The sequence below is a fragment of the Microcaecilia unicolor genome, chromosome 3 (assembly GCF_901765095.1).
Source record: "Microcaecilia unicolor chromosome 3, aMicUni1.1, whole genome shotgun sequence".
NCBI classification, from domain to species: Eukaryota; Metazoa; Chordata; class Amphibia; order Gymnophiona; family Siphonopidae; genus Microcaecilia; species Microcaecilia unicolor.
In genome coordinates, this window is record NC_044033.1 from 15,294,714 (window position 1) to 15,312,392 (window position 17,679).

Consider the following 17,679-nt stretch of genomic DNA (forward strand, 5'->3'; position numbering starts at 1 on the left):
CGTCTTCCCGCCCGAAACCGGCTCGAGCCGGCCAGTCCAGTATGTAGCAAGACAATACACTTCAAGGGAAGACTCAACTCCAAAGGGGAGGCGGGCGGGTTTGTGAGAACAATCAGCCTGCTGTCCTCGGAGAATACCTTCTACAGGTATGTAGCATTCGCTTTCTCCGAGGACAAGCAGGCTGCTTGTTCTCACTGATGGGGTATCCCTAGCCCCCAGGCTCACTCAAAACAACAACCATGGTCAATTGGGCCTCGCAACGGCGAGGACATAACTGAGATTGACCTAAAAAATTTACCAACTAACTGAGAGTGCAGCCTGGAACAGAACAAACAGGGCCCTCGGGGGGTGGAGTTGGATCCTAAAGCCCAAACAGGTTCTGAAGAACTGACTGCCCGAACCGACTGTCGCGTCGGGTATCCTGCTGCAGGCAGTAATGAGATGTGAATGTGTGGACAGATGACCACGTCGCAGCTTTGCAAATTTCTTCAATAGAGGCTGACTTCAAGTGGGCTACCGACGCAGCCATGGCTCTAACATTATGAGCCGTGACATGACCCTCAAGAGCCAGCCCCGCCTGGGCGTAAGTGAAGGAAATGCAATCTGCTAGCCAATTGGATATGGTGCGTTTCCCTACAGCCACTCCCCTCCTATTGGGATCAAAAGAAACAAACAATTGGGCGGACTGTCTGTGGGGCTGTGTCCGCTCCAGATAGAAGGCCAATGCTCTCTTGCAGTCCAATGTGTGCAGCTGACGTTCAGCAGGGCAGGAATGAGGACGGGGAAAGAATGTTGGCAAGACAATTGACTGGTTCAGATGGAACTCCGACACTACCTTCGGCAAGAACTTAGGGTGAGTGCGGAGGACTACTCTGTTATGATGAAATTTGGTGTAAGGGGCCTGGGCTACCAGGGCCTGAAGCTCACTGACTCTACGAGCTGAAGTAACTGCCACCAAGAAAATGACCTTCCAGGTCAAGAACTTCAGATGGCATGAATTCAGTGGCTCAAAAGGAGGTTTCATCAGCTGGGTGAGAACGACATTGAGATCCCATGACACTGTAGGAGGCTTGACAGGGGGCTTTGACAAAAGCAAACCTCTCATGAAGCGAACAACTAAAGGCTGTCCTGAGATCGGCTTACCTTCCACACGGTAATGGTATGCACTGATTGCACTAAGGTGAACTCTTACAGAGTTGGTCTTGAGACCAGACTCAGACAAGTGCAGAAGGTATTCAAGCAGGGTCTGTGTAGGACAAGAGCGAGGATCTAGGGCCTTGCTGTCACACCAGACGGCAAACCTCCTCCAATGGAAGAAGTAACTTCTCTTAGTGGAGTCTTTCCTGGAAGCAAGCAAGATGCGGGAGACACCCTCTGACAGACCCAAAGAGGCAAAGTCTATGCCCTCAACATCCAGGCCGTGAGAGCCAGAGACTGGAGGTTGGGATGCAGAAGCGCCCCCTCGTCCTGTGTGATGAGGGTCGGAAAACACTCCAATCTCCACGGTTCTTCGGAGGATAACTCCAGAAGAAGGGGGAACCAGATCTGACGCGGCCAAAAAGGAGCAATCAGAATCATGGTGCCTCGGTCTTGCTTGAGTTTCAACAAAGTCCTCCCCACCAGAGGGATGGGAGGATAAGCATACAGCAGGCCCTCCCCCCAATCCAGGAGGAAGGCATCCGATGCTAGTCTGCCGGGGGCCTGAAGCCTGGAACAGAACTGAGGGACTTTGTGGTTCACTCGAGATGCGAAGAGATCCACCAAGGGGGTGCCCCACGCTTGGAAGATCTGGTGCACCACTCTGGAGTTGAGCGACCACTCGTGAGGTTGCATAATCCGGCTCAGTCTGTCGGCCAGACTGTTGTTTACGCCTGCCAGATATGTGGCTTGGAGCACCATGCCTTGACGGCGAGCCCAGAGCCACATGCTGACGGCTTCCTGACACAGGGGGCGAGATCCGGTGCCCCCCTGCTTGTTGACATAGTACATGGCAACCTGGTTGTCTGTCTGAATTTGGATAATTTGGTGGGACAGCCGATCTCTGAAAGCCTTCAGAGCGTTCCAGATCGCTCGTAACTCCAGAAGATTGATCTGCAGATCGCGTTCCTGGAGGGACCAGCTTCCTTGGGTGTGAAGCCCATCGACATGAGCTCCCCATCCCAGGAGGGACGCATCCGTGGTCAGCACTTTTTGTGGCTGAGGAATTTGGAAGGGACGTCCCAGAGTCAAATTGGAGCAAATCGTCCACCAATATAGGGATTTGAGAAAACTCGTGGACAGGTGGATCACGTCCTCTAGACCCCCGGCGGCCTGATACCACTGGGAGGCTAGGGTCCATTGAGCAGATCTCATGTGACGGCGGGCCATGGGAGTCACATGAACTGTGGAGGCCATGTGGCCCAGCAATCTCAACATCTGCCGAGCTGTGATCTGCTGGGACGCTCGCACCCGCGAGACGAGGGACAACAAGTTGGTGGCTCTCGTCTCTGGGAGATAGGCGCGAGCCGTCCGAGAATCCAGCAGAGCTCCTATGAATTCGAGTTTCTGCACTGGGAGAAGATGGGACTTTGGATAATTTATCACAAACCCCAGTAGCTCCAGGAGGCGAATAGTCATCTGCATGGACTGCAGGGCTCCTGCCTCGGATGTGTTCTTCACCAGCCAATCGTCGAGATATGGGAACACGTGCACCCCCAGCCTGCGAAGTGCCGCTGCTACTACAGCCAAGCACTTTGTGAACACCCTGGGCGCAGAGGCGAGCCCAAAGGGTAGCACACAGTACTGGAAGTGGCGTGTGCCCAGCTGAAATCGCAGATACTGTCTGTGAGCTGGCAGTATCGGGATGTGAGTGTAGGCATCCTTCAAGTCCAGAGAGCATAGCCAATCGTTTTGCTGAATCATGGGGAGGAGGGTGCCCAGGGAAAGCATCCTGAACTTTTCTTTTACGAGATATTTGTTCAGGGCCCTTAGGTCTAGGATGGGACGCATCCCCCCTGTCTTCTTTTCCACAAGGAAGTACCTGGAATAGAATCCCAGCCCTTCCTGCCCGGATGGCACGGGCTCGACCGCATTGGCGCTGAGAAAGGCGGAGAGTTCCTCTGCAAGTACCTGCTTGTGCTGGAAGCTGTAAGACTGAGCTCCCGGTGGACAATTTGGAGGTTTTGAGGCCAAATTGAGGGTGTATCCTTGCCGGACTATTTGCAGAACCCACTGATCAGAGGTTATGAGAGGCCACCTTTGGTGAAAAGCTTTCAACCTCCCCCCGACTGGCAGGTCGCCCGGCACTGACACTTGGATGTCGGCTATGCTCTTCTGGAGCCAGTCAAAAGCTCGCCCCTTGCTTTTGCTGGGGAGCCGCGGGGCCTTGCTGAGGCGCACGCTGCTGACGAGAGCGAGCGCGCTGGGGCTTAGCCTGGGCCGCAGGCTGTCGAGAAGGAGGATTGTACCTACGCTTACCAGAAGCATAGGGACCAGTCTTCCTTCCCCCGAAAAATCTTCTACCTGTAGAGGTAGAGGCTGAAGGCTGCCGGTGGGAGAACTTGTCGAATGCGGTGTCCCGCTGGTGGAGAGACTCTACCACCTGCTCGACTTTTTCTCCAAAAATGTTGTCCGCACGGCAAGGCGAGTCCGCAATCCGCTGCTGGATCCTATTCTCCAGGTCGGCGGCACGCAGCCATGAGAGCCTGCGCATCCCCACACCTTGAGCAGCGGCCCTGGACGCAACATCAAAAGTGTCATAAACTCCTCTGGCCAGGAATTTTCTGCACGCCTTCAGCTGCCTGACCACCTCCTGAAAAGGCTTGGCTTGCTCAGGGGGAAGAGCATCAACCAAGCCCGCCAACTGCCGCACATTGTTCCGCATGTGTATGCTCGTGTAGAGCTGGTAAGACTGGATCTTGGCCACGAGCATAGAAGAATGGTAGGCCTTCCTCCCAAAGGAGTCTAAGGTTCTAGGGTCTTTGCCCGGGGGCGCCGAAGCATGCTCCCTAGAACTCTTAGCCTTCCTTAGGGCCAAATCCACAACTCCAGAGTCATGAGGCAACTGAGTGCGCATCAGCTCTGGGTCCCCATGGATCCTGTACTGGGACTCGATCTTCTTGGGAATGTGGGGATTACTTAATGGCTTGGTCCAGTTCGCAAGCAATGTCTTTTTCAGGACATGGTGCAAGGGAACAGTGGACGCTTCCTTAGGTGGAGAAGGATAGTCCAGGAGCTCAAACATTTCAGCCCTGGGCTCGTCCTCCACAACCACCGGGAAGGGGATGGCCGTAGACATCTCCCGGACAAAGGAAGCGAAAGACAGACTCTCAGGAGGAGAAAGCTGCCTTTCAGGAGAGGGAGTGGGATCAGAAGGAAGACCCTCAGACTCCTCGTCAGAGAAATATCTGGGGTCTTCTTCGTCCTCCCACGCGGCCTCACCCTCGGTGTCAGACACAAGTTCACGGACCTGTGTCTGCAACCTCGCCCGGCTCGACTCCGTGGAGCCACGTCCACGATGGGGGCGTCGAGAGGTAGACTCCCTCGCCCGCATCGGCGAAGCTCCCTCCGCCGACGTAGTCGGGGAGCCTTCCTGGGAGGTGGCCGCGGTCGGCACCGCACGCGGGGTACCGACGTCGGGGACCTCAACCTGGGCGATGGACCAGCCGGCGCCACGCTCGACGGTACCGGAGGCGCAAGCACCGCCGGTACCGGAGGGGTAGGGCGCAACAGCTCTCCCAGAATCTCTGGGAGAACGGCCCGGAGGCTCTCGTTCAGAGTGGCTGCAGAAAAAGGCTGAGAGGTCGATGCAGGCGTCGACGTCAGAACCTGTTCCGGGCGAGGAGGCTGTTCCGGGCTGTCCAGAGTGGAGCGCATCGACACCTCCTGAACAGAGGGTGAGCGGTCCTCTCGGTGCCGATGCCTGCTGGGTGCCGAATCCCTCGGCGACCCAGAGCTCTCGGTGCCGACACGGGGAGGAGACCGGTGTCGATGCTTCTTCGACTTCTTCCGAAGCATGTCACCGGAGCTCCCCGGCACCGATGAGGAGGACGTAGAATCCATCCGTCGCTTCCTCGGGGCCGAGACCGAAGAGGGTCGATCCCGGGGGGGCTGTACCGCAGGAGCCCTCAGGGTAGGAGGAGACCCACCCGAAGGCTCACCGCCACCAGCAGGGGAATGGACAGCCCTCACCTGCACTCCTGACGATGCACCTCCGTCCGACGACATCAGCAGACGAAGTCTCGGTACCACCGACGTCGATGCAGTCGCCCGATGCCTCGGCGCCGATGCAGAGGTCCGATGCCTCGATGCAGTCGATGGAGCGGCAGCCAAGGGAGATGGTCCGGACGCTGACGACGTCGATGCACTCGATGCCTCCGGTGCCGATGTCGACGAAGAGCCCGAGAACAAAACGTTCCACTGGGCTAATCTCACTACCTGAGTCCGCCTTTGTAACAGGGAACACAGACTGCAGTTCTGAGGGCGGTGCTGGGCCCCTAGACACTGAAGACACGCAGAGTGCCTATCAGTGAGCGAGATTACCCGGGCGCACTGGGTGCACTTCTTGAAGCCGCTGGAAGGCTTCGATGTCATGGGCGGAAAAATCACGCCGGCGAAATCAAAGGCCGAAATGGCGAAAATTGAAGCACCAAAATTTAAAGGGAGAAAAATCTCGACCGAGGCCAAACTAGGCCTACCCCGACAACGAAAGAAAACTTACGGGGCAAAAGCTGTGAAAACTACGGGAAGGGCAGAAAACCCAAAAGGGTCTTTCGGAACACTTCCGGAGCGCTTCCCGAACTTTTTTTTAAAAAAAAAAAACAAGGAAAAAATACGTCGAAAAGGACGCGCAAGGTCGACTCTCTGGGGCACGAACGGCGTAACACGACCGTACCGAGCGCGGACGAAAGAAGACTGGCCGGCTCGAGCCGGTTTCGGGCGGGAAGACGGCCGCGCATGCGCGGTGCGCATGGGCGCGCGAGGACTAGCAAAGGCCTTTGCTAGTAAACTTTCCGATGGAGGGGGCTGCCGAGGACGTCAACCCATCAGTGAGAACAAGCAGCCTGCTTGTCCTCGGAGAATCAGGGTACCCCCGCTCTCTCAATCTATCACATAGATGGTGTGCTTGATCATTAAAATCTTTATCATCCGAACAGATTCATCTGTATCTCAACAACTGGTAAAATGAAAGGCTGTGTTTCGGGTGACAACTTGAATAATCTAACAAAGCATTCATATCATTCTTCTTTCAAAAAACTGAGGTGTCAAAATAGTTGCTGTTCTTCTGAACCTGTTCATCCAAATATGTAACGGCATATTCTTCATATTTCATGGTGAATTTAATCCGTGGATGACATGAATTCAGATAACTCAAAAAAAATTTCAAGTTGTCTGCTTCCCCTTGCCATATCAAAAAAAATATGATCTATAAACCAAACCCATAATCTAATGTTATCATGAAATGCACAAGGATAAATATATTGTTCTTCAAAATATGTCATAAAAAGATCCACCAATGAGGAGGCCAAAGTCGCCCCCATGGCTACGCAGAATATTTGTTGAATAATCCTCTTTCCATCCTGAATTTTTTTTTCTCATGGCCAATGATGCTAAATGTAGTAGGAACATTTTGAGACTGTCTTTGACTTTAAAATTCTCTCAAAACAAATAGAGCTTCTTCTTGAGGAATGACCATGTATAAAGAAATGACATCCAAAGTCACTAACAGACATTTTTATAATGAACCCTCCCAGTTCATTAAGTGTGACATAAAATATGTAGAATCCTTTATATATGATCTACCTTCAACCACCAAGGGGCGTAAGAAAGTATTCACATATATCGATAGAGGTTCCAAAAGGAACCCCTGACTGGATACATTAGTCCTCCATGGGGGACCAACCAGTGTCTAGGTAAAATATAAAATACAGGTATTTTAACCTGTGCCACACTCAAAAACTGAAATTCTTTTTGTATAATGAAACCATTAGCATGTGCCTCACCCGTCAGACAAAATATCTCTGCCTGTAAAAGACAGGTAGGATCTTCTTCTAGTTCAACATAATCAGTTTCTGTACTTAATTGACGTAACACTTCTTTATCATAAAATGTACGATCCTGTACTACCACTGCCCCTCCTTTGTCTGCTCTTTGAATAACAATTTGCAAATTCTTCATCAGGCTAGACATAGCCGCCGGCTCCATTTTTGACAAATTCTTGTAACATCTTGGCTTTTCTACTTCCAGATGTTCCAAGTCTTGAAGCATCGCATGTTTAAAAATGGATAATGTAGGATCAAGGGGGCCCGGTGGTATACAGGTCAACTTAGGCTTCACACTGGACTGTTCAGCCACCTACACCTCTCTATGAGCAAAAAATAATTTTATTTGTAATTTCCTTATAAATTTCTCCACGTCTATTTGATACTGAAAAGCATCATGAGACTGGGAGGGTACAAAAGATAAACTCTTCGAAAGGACTTGTAATTCAAGAACTGAACGAGCATGGGAAGAAAGGTTAATCACAACAGAATCCTTCACCGTTGTGATCGAGTCTGAGGATAATCTTGCTTGATCATGGCTGCATGGTGATGGTCCGTCCGTGTCACATCCCTCCTTCTTCGTCGGGGTCTGCTTCCTCTGCCTCGACTCGTGCAACCTCTACTGCTTTTGGTGGTTTGGACTGTTGCTGCCTTTTTGCTCCGATAAGAAGTAATGTGGAACTTTGTCTAAGTAAGCATTGTTTTGTTGATGTTTTATGGAACTGTTTTGGCGATTGTTCCTGTCTCTAATTTTCTTTTTACAGATCCACGACTGTCTGACCCTTACGCAGCTATCATGAAACTCTGGTCATCTTCGGTCACAGTCTATGCTGGATTTGGAGACAGACATTTTGCAGTTAAGTATTTCTAAGTTTTGCTACTTATTGAAATTGAATAAAAGTATATTTTGCATCAGGAGTTTTTTTATGCCAATGATGATGAACTCCTGCTCGACCAGCTGACTATCGGTGGGAGCTTCTTGAGGCTTTTTCCTCCCTTGCTTTTTGACACTTACTTTTCTTTATGAGGACTTGTACGTATAGTCTTACTGTTGTCTGAAATTGGTTCTCATTCCAGCATATCATTTTGTAGTTTAATTCCTGTGGTAATGCATTGGATGTGATGTACTGCAGTCTAGTATTACTGTGATAATGGCCTGGCTGTGACACTCTGTAGTCTGGTATTTATGTGGTAATGCACTGCATGTGAAGCACTGCAGTCTAGTATCAGTGTAGTAATGTACTGGATGTAGCATAGTGCAGTCTGGTACTTCTATGTATGGAGGAGTAGCCTAGTGGTTAATGCACTGGACTTTGATCCTGGTGAACTGGATTTGATTTCCACTGCAGCTCCTTGTGACTCTGGGCAAGTCACTTAACCCTCCATTGCCCCAGCTACACAATAAGTACCTGTATATACTATGTAAACCACTTTGATTGTAGTTGCAGAAACTACAGAAAGGCAGTATACCAAGTCCCATTTCCCTTTCCTTATTTGAGATTCTACATGGACTGTTGCAAGTGGAGGAGTAGCCTAGTGGTAAGTGCAGCAGACTTTGATCCTGGGGAACTGGGTTTGATTCCCACTGCAGCTCCTTGGGACTCTGGGCAAGTCACTTAGCCCTCCATTGCCCAGGTACAAATAAGTACCTGTATATACTATGTAAACCACTTTGAATGTAGTTGCAAGAAACACAGAAAGGCTGTATATCAAGTCCCATTTCCCTACTATTCTGCATAGAATGTTGCTAGTGGTTAGTGCAGCGGGATCCTGGGGATCTGGGTTTCAATTCGATTCCCACAGCTCCTTGTGATCTGGCCAAGTCACTCAACCTTCCATTTCCCCAGGTACAAATAAGTAACTTTATATTTTGCTCACACCTTTTCAGTAGCTGAAGGTGAGTTACATTCAGGTACACTGGATATTTCTTTGTCTGTCCCAGGAGGGCTCACAATCTAAGTTTGTACCTGAGGCAATGGAGGGTTAAGTGACTTGCCCAAGATCACAAGGAGCAGCAGTGGGATTTGAACCAGCCACCTCTGGATTGCAAGACCAGTGCTCTAACCACTAGGCCACTCCTCCACTTATATACTATGAAAATCACTTTGAATGTAGTTGCAAAAACCACAGAAAGGTGGTATATCAGGTCCCATTTCCCTTCCCCTTCCCTATGATACTCCAGAAAGTGGGATAGAAATGGGAAGCTTAGTCACACTGCTGGCTGATACACACCTTATTGCTGGTATAGACTTATTCTGGCTGCTCGCACTGCTGCTGAAAGAGGAGTCTGCAGTCGGTAGAGTTTGATCAGTCTCTGATAAACTGAAGCAAAGCGGATATGAAGAGTTATTAATGGAATTATTTTGCATTTTAGAATTTACAATGCTGAGAAAATTTGTGAATCTCCCAGGATGGTCTGTATTTTAGCTCCATTTATACTGAAAACACGATTAGTTTCTAATCTAAACCCTGATAAGAGTGAAAGATAACCTTATGAAATAAATAGCTCAGACCAAAAGGCTGTGTTTTGAGTTTTACGCCAATGCAAAAAAGACCACAAAAAGTGGAAAGAACACAAAAGTCTCATGGGATAGACAAAGCCAAAAGCAAGGAGTCTGAGTCTGTTTTCGAACAGCCTGACCCAGTTGCCACTCCTTCTTTCTGGCCTTGATTTTTACTCCAACCAGAAGATTCAACAGTAAGTATCCTTGTGTGAAAATATGTGAACTCTTCGTTTGAAAGCTAGTGGCACCTCCTTGAGCATCAATAATTTGAACTAAACATTTCCTGTAACTTTTAATCAGCTTTTCACATCACATTCCAGGGATTTTGACCCATTCTTCCACCCAGAGCTGTTTCAGTTGTATGACATGCAAAGACGTCTGCCTTTTCTGAGGGATGTGCAGACTGGATAAGCCAAATGGTCTTTTTCTGCATTATGTTCGAATACTTTACAGGTATAAATAATGCACAAGAGGGATAGAGGGGGTTCCAGTTGTGCTGATGTAATTAGATCTCTCATATGCCTTCAATTTAGTTGATCATTTTTTATTTTATTTGTAGCATTTGTATCCCACATTTTCCCACCAATTTGCAGGCTCAATGTGGATTACAGTTGCCGTAATGGCGGTTGTCATTTCCGGGTAACAGAATTACAACTGTTCTTGCGTTAAGGTGTAAACATACATTGTAACATACATGGTACATACATGGAACATAACATATATCGAGCAGATCATGGTATATATATATATATATACCATGTGTATGCATACATGGTAAAGAAGAATATCATATTGTATAGTATGAAGGATCCTGAGTAATAAATTGGATTGTAACATACATTAGGTCGTTGACTATAGAGAGACCTTATTCGGTGTAGTGGTAGTGCTTGATTATTCATAGCAAGGAGGTTAATCAGTCATGTGATAGGAGTTCAGTTTTGTATAGATCGTGTATAATATTATTATTTAGTGTTTAAAGACGGATATTTATGGTATGCTTTCTTGAAAAGGTCTGTTTTCAGTAGTCTTCGGAAGATGGTTGCTATTAAGGAAATTAGATTCAGTTGGTATGTCTGGGGCTGTATTTTGGCTGTCTTGAGTTTTTGAAAAATTCCTGCTACAGAATTAAAAAGAATGGTGAGGTTTCTGTTTCCTGATCCCCTTGGTCTCCCATCCTTTTAAATATGGTTTTTTAGTTCTCTTGGAGCAAAACTGACATCTTGGGGGTTATCATATTATATTAATGAAAAAAATAATTATATTTATCATATATTTATACAGTCAGTGCCCACATATTCTTTCCTGTAACATCTTCAATTAATGAGACATTTGCTTTTATGAATACCTATTTTAGCCATTTTTCTTGCTGGATGAAATGTCATGCCCTTAAGTTTGAACTCTGAAAAAACAAGCCGGTCGATATTCAGCTCATGGGCAGAATTTGCCCTTGATATTCAGTGCCGCTGAACAACCAGGGCTAATTCCAACTGCACTGGCCACTGGAGCTTATGTGGGTCCCGGCAGATATTTAGTCAGGACCAACATAAGACATTTAGGCGGACCCTGAATATCAGCTGGAACCTGGAAAAGAATGTTCAGTTGCTTCTGTCCTTCTGATATCCACTCCCTGGTCCTGTTCCTCCTCCCTCCCCCTGAAGATGACTCATGTCTGGGCCCCAACCCCCCCACCCCTATAGTCTCACCTACATCAAAAGACCCTGTTGGGGTGTATGTGTGTGTGTGTGTGGGGGGGGGGGGGGGTCACACGGGCAGGAGCAATGCCCATTCGCTCCTGCCCACTGTGGGTCCAGTCACAAAAATGCTGCCACAATCTGTACCATAAACTGGCCAGTGCAGTTGGGATTACCAGTTTGGGGGGGGGGGGGGGGTTGAGAGAGAACTGTAGAATTTGCATGTTTCCAGATGTGGCTTCCAGTATGCAGATGACGAGGAAGCAATTTTTCATAATGAGGTCTAAGCTGTTGAGATTGCTGCTTTATTCATGTTTTGCTTCCTTATAAGAGGCTAATTTCATTATAGGTTGCCTATCTGACATCTGTTCTTTAAAGATAGGTAGGTGCCTACTTTCCTTTATAAAATACTAGTGTAACAGGTCAAATGCACCTATAGAATTAAGTGCAACCACTTCCACCAGACATAGAGCAGATGTAAGTGCTCATGTCTGACGGTACTATGTAAGCCACATTGAGCCTGCAAATAGGTGGGAAAATGTGGGGTACAAATGCAACAAATAAATAAATGTCTAAATGCCAGAAACATGCAGTAACCTACAGTACTCTATAAATGTGAATCCTGCCCAGACTCTGCCCATGTGTACACCCACCTTTCAAATATGCAGTATGTAACATACATGTGTATTTACAGAATAGAGCTGAGGTGGAATTTTGGCATGCATGTGTGTATGGTCACATATACAGGCTTATTTTCGAAAGAGAAGGGCGCCCATCTTTCGACACAAATCGGGAGATGGGCGTCCTTCTCCCAGGGCCACCCACATTGGCATAATCGAAAGCCGATTTTGGGCGTCCTCAACTGCTTTCCGTTGCAGGGACGACCAAGGTTCACAGGGGCATGTCTGAAGCGTAGCAAAGGCGGGACTGGGGCGTGACTAACACATGGGCATCCTCGACCGATAATGGAAAAAAGAAGGGCGTCCCTGACGAGCACTTGGGCGACTCTACTTGGTCCATTTTTTGTTACGACCAAGCCTCAAAAAGGTGCCCAAACTGACCAGATGACCACCGGAGGGAATCGGGGATGACCTACCCTTACTCCCTCAGTGGTCACCAACCTCCTCCAACCCCCCAAAATTTTTTTGCCAGCCTCTATGCCAGCCTCAAATGTCATACCCAGCTCCATGACAGCAGTATGCAGGTCCCTGGAGCAGTTTTAGTGGGTGCAGTGCACTTCAGGCAGGCGGACCCAGGCCCATCCCCCCATATCTGTTACACTTGTGGTGGTAAATTTGAGCCCTTCAAAACCCACCAGAAACCGACTATACCCACATGTAGGTGCCCCCCTTCACCTCTTAGGGCTATGGTAGTGATGTACAGTTGTGGGGAGTGGGTTTGGGGGGGCTCAGCACACAAGGTAAGGGAGCTATGCTCCTGGGAGCAATTTCTGAAGTCCACTGGAATGCCCCCTAGGGTACCCAGTTGGTGTCCTGGCATGTCAGGGGGACCAGTGCACTACGAATGCTGGCTCCTCCCATGACCAAATGGCTTGGATTTGGTCATTTCTGAGATGGGCGTCCTCGGTTTCCATTATCACTGAAAATCGGGGACAACCATCTCTAAGGTCGACCTACATTTTGTGATTTGGGTGTCCCCGACCGTATTATCGAAACGAAAGATGGACGCCCATCTTGTTTCGAAAATACGAGTTTCTCCGCCCCTTCGCCGGGACATCCTGCGAGGACGTCCTCAGGAAAATCTTGGGCACCCCTTTCGATTATGCCCCTCACAGACACATATATATAACATTTTTCCTTTTTTTTAAAATAATTGAAGGGGTTGATATTCTGCGTGGTTTAAGTGGGCAATTTCACAAATCACTCACCCTTCCTATCCAAGGAGAATGCTTTATTCAGGAATCAGCATTTCTTGGCACCCAAACACACGCTCCGGTTTTTCTTTTATATAAAAATCAAAATTTGACTCACCAACTATTTCCACACTATCTCAGCTAAATTTCTTCTTTGAACCAGTTACTTGAGCCATCAGCCAATCAAATGGCTTTTAGCTGTCTCTTGATATTGTTATGCACACTTCCCTGCAGGCATGCCCTCCTCTCAGTGTACATGCTCAGCACAAACTTTCAACCCGCCACAAAATCTACAGATTTTAAACAATCACTACTATTTATTTTTATCACTCCCCAGTCTCACTTGCACACCTCTTCCAAACTCTGCTCTTTAATTTGAACATTGTTGAAGCACACCCTGACCTAAGAGTTCTTCCCGCACCAGGGCATATATATCACTGGCTATACTCCTTTAACCAACTCTAGCACAGGCAGAGTCTGTTCACCACACTTCTATGAAGTTAGTAATAAGTGCTATAGAACTGATGAGAATAACCAACAGATAAGATGACCTGGTTTAGTGATTGCATTGTGAAGTCAACATTTCTTAAGTATAACTAAACATATGCATACTGGTGTGCATGAGGAATCTGATAGTCTCGCATCAAAGGTCACTACTTCTGAGTTTTCACTGTGCCATTGTTTATAAATGTTGGAGAACTGACCTGGCCCAAACATGATTGTGCCTAAAATCTGATTGAATGCTCATGCTGTGCCAGACTTTTAATGTATGAAGAGTTGTTACTACTACTACTACTTATCATTTCTATAGCGCTACTAGATGTACACAGTGCGGAGGAATGTAGGGAGAGATGAGAGTGGAGAGGTACTGAGGAGCTGCAGAGTGAATGCACTTATAGGTCAATAAGAGGAGTTTGAACTGTATGCGGAAATGGATAGGAAGCCAGTGAAGTGACTTGAGGAGAGGGCTAATATGAGCATAACGACACTGGCGGAATATTAGTCGTGCAGCAGAATTTTGAACAGATTGAAGAGGAGAGAGATGGCTAAGTGGGAGACCTGTGAGAAACAAGTTGCAATAGTCTAAGCGAGGGGTGATAAGGGTGTGGATGAGGGTTCTGGTAGTGTGCTCAGAAAGGAAAGGGCGAATTTTTCTGATATTATAGAGAAAGAAACAACAGGTTTTAGCAGAGGAGAGGGAGGAGTCGAAAATGACCCCCAAGGTTACGAGCTGATGAGACAGGAAGGATGAGAGTGTTATCCAGAGAGATGTTGGCCAAGTATCTTTCCCCACAGAATGACAGCTTTTTAGAAGCCACATAAGATAGCTCAATTAGACTAGACCCATCAGAGTTTGCTCCACAGTTATCCAGAGCTGAGGGCTAAGTCCTGCAAAATATCTTATATACAATTGTGACAAATCTTGACAATTAAAGAAAAATTCTCTGCAAGTTGCCAATGACCTTGTGTGGTAGACTGAGAGTGAGCTCGAGGTCAGGTGGAGTCACTCTGGGAAATAATCTAATATGTTTCGGGTCAGTTCTTAAAGGGAGGTGGAAAGTGATGCGGAAAGTGATGCACATTGGAAAGAATAATCTCAATCATAGTTACCTGATGCTAGGGTCCACCTGGGGGTCAGCACTCAAGAAAAAGATCTGGGTGTCGTTGTAGATAATAAGCTGAAATTTTCTGCTCAGTGTGTGGTGGTAGCCAAAAAAGCAAACAGGATGCTAGGAATTATTAGGAAAGGGGTGGTAAATAAGACCAAAAATACTATAATGCCTCTGTATCAATCCATGGTGCGACCTTGCCTTGAGTACTGTATCCAGTTATGGTTGCTGTATCTCAAAAAAGATATAGCAGAATTAGAAAAGTTTCAAAGAAGAGCGACCAAAATGATAAAGGGGATGGAACTCCTCAAATATAAGGAAACATTAAAGAGGTTAGGGCTCCAGCTTGGGAAAGAGACGGATAAGGGGAGACATGATTGAAATCTACAAAATTCTGAGTGGTGTAGAGTGGAGTAACATAGTAAGTGATGGCAGAAAAAGATCTGTATGGTCCATCCAGTCTGCCCAATAAGGTAAACTCATATGTGCTACTGTATATGTATACCTGACCTTGATTTGTATCTGCCATTTTCAGGGCACAGACCGTAGAAGTCTGCCCAGCACTAGCCTCGCCTCCTAACCACCGGTAATGCCACCCAATCTCTGCTAAGCTTCTGAGGATCCATTTCTTCTGAACAGGATTCCTTTATGTTTATCCCACGCTTTTTTGAATTCCGTTACCGTTTTCATCTCCACCACCTCCCTCAGGAAGGCATTCCAAGTATCCACCACTCTCTCTGTGAAAAAAATACTTCCTGACATTTTTCTTGAGTTTGCCCCCCTTCAACTTCATTTCATGTCCTCTAGTTCTACCACCATCACGTCTCCGGAAAAGGCCATTCCAAAAGTACAAAGTCCAGGGGACACTCAAGGAAGTTACACGGAAATATTTTTAAAACAAATAGGAGGAAATATTTTTTCACTCAATTAATAGTTACACTCTGGAACTCTGCTGGAGGATGTAGTTACAGTGGTTAGCTTATCTAGGTTTAAAAAAGGTTTGGACAAGTTCCTGGAGGAAAAGTCCATAGTCTGCTGTTCAGACAGACATGGGGAAGCCACTGCTTGCCCTGGGATTGGTAGCATGGAATGTTGCCACGATATTCTGGGCTAGATGGACCATTGGTCTAACCCAATATAGCTATTCTAATGTTCTTATATTTACCAGTAGAAAAGACCCCTTTAAAAACTTCGTCTTCCCTGCAAATAGTGGAAGGAACTGGGTGGGGTTGGGGAGAATCAGCTGAGATATATGCTTACTTCACATGTCTTTCACCTGCTGACCTAGCAGCCAGCTTATCTTTAAAGCAAAACTGTAGACAGTTACAAAATTACTCTAATAAATCCAACTAAATAAAAGACTGGGATTTTCAAACCGTCTCAACTCAAAATTCTAAATAACAGAAAAGGTTTGAAATTATAGTTTTGTGGGTGTCTCACCTTGTAATTCTAAGATTACACAACCGGAATCATTTCTAATAAATCAACAAGGAACCTCAAACCTCCTGATAGGGAACATATTGCATAAATTGCACCATCCACTATTTTCTCAAGGAGTAGGATACTATCACTGGTTCCAGTGAGGAGAATGAGAGAAAAAAAAAAACAAATGCAAAAACTCATGAATATATGAGAAAAACGGATGGTATAAAAACTCTCCCTCTCCTTCACTAATTATAGAAATTAACAAGATGAAACACCTCCCCTCAAAACCACCAATCCAGTAAAACACCAGTACTTACAGAACCCCAAACACACACATCAATTTAAAGCCTATACCCATAATGTATCAAACTAACAAAGCTAACCGCCCAGTTTCTCAAAATGCAAAGGAAAGGTTCCCAATCAATGTCTCTCAACGAATCACATTCACTTATCTTCTTGTTGTAACTCCAGGCTGATGACAGTGAAATTGGGGAAATCGCCGCGCTGTTTAGTCTGAAATATTGACACCATCCCGTGTCACCCTTCAACAAGTGCGCCTTGTTTCGCCGATATACAAGCTACTTCAGGAAGGGCACTCCGATGGGTCCTTAAACGGACCTCTCAGGATCACCAAACAGTACACGAATCATTAATACATGCACTAGCAAAATGGCACAGTGGAAAAGACGCCGTCAGGGTTTTTAAACCTACCCGCGTCGCTCATACTTCTCCTACTCCCCTCATCCCTGCATTTCTACATTCCTATTTCTTTTATTACTCCGATAATACTCAACTTATTTCTCTCCACCAATACTTTGTAATCCCAATTACTATGTAAGCCGCATTGAACCTGCTTTGAGGGGTACAAATGTAATAAATAAACAAATACATCAAAAATAGATTGAATCTATATATTCCATGTGTTGGACTTACCAGAATTTCCACTACTCTCAATGTGAAAATAGTTAATAAATTGATTGAACCTCAAACTTCCCAGTAGGGAAAAATGCCAAATGGCACTAACAAGTCCACTACTTTACAATGGGAACAGGGTATTATCATAGGTTCTTAATACTGAAGGAATAGAGGAAAAAAGGACCCCCTGGAAAAACCACTTAAAGGGGAAAAACAGGTGGTTCCAAAAAAAACCCAATCCTTATTATAAAGAAATCTGAAAAGTCCACCACATAGTGATCAAAGAATCTTCTGAAAAAAACCTACCCAGGTTACCAAAAAGATTGAAGAAACATAGCTACTGCCCACAGCACTGAAAAAAACTGCCAACAATGTCGACAGTACCGACAGAGAGAAAAAAAATAAGAAGTCACTTAGCTTGCTGGACGTCTTCTAATGGCGTCTGCCTCTGTCATTCTTGTACTCAACCAGTTAAAACTAACCACACAAAACTAGTGTGTTTAGAATTAGGGCAGCCATCTGGACAGAATGCATATTTAGCATTCAGGAGCTTAACAACCTCTAGCTCTTACTTTGCCAGATAGGGGTTTTCAAATCTTCTTGATTATGGGTGTGCCTGGGAAATCTGTCTCTTATCAACTT

At 46.6% G+C, this 17,679-nt stretch overlaps 1 protein-coding gene across 1 annotated transcript in view; it reads right to left on the minus strand.

Moving 5' to 3' along the window:
• Positions 1 to 17,679, minus strand: part of KIF6 (kinesin family member 6) — a 795,359-nt gene that overhangs the window by 16,280 nt on the left and 761,400 nt on the right. Inside the window, exon 20 of the mRNA XM_030195774.1 lies at positions 9,252 to 9,341. Coding sequence (XP_030051634.1) covers positions 9,252 to 9,341 — 90 coding nt within the window. The remainder of the gene's footprint in view (positions 1 to 9,251; positions 9,342 to 17,679) is intronic.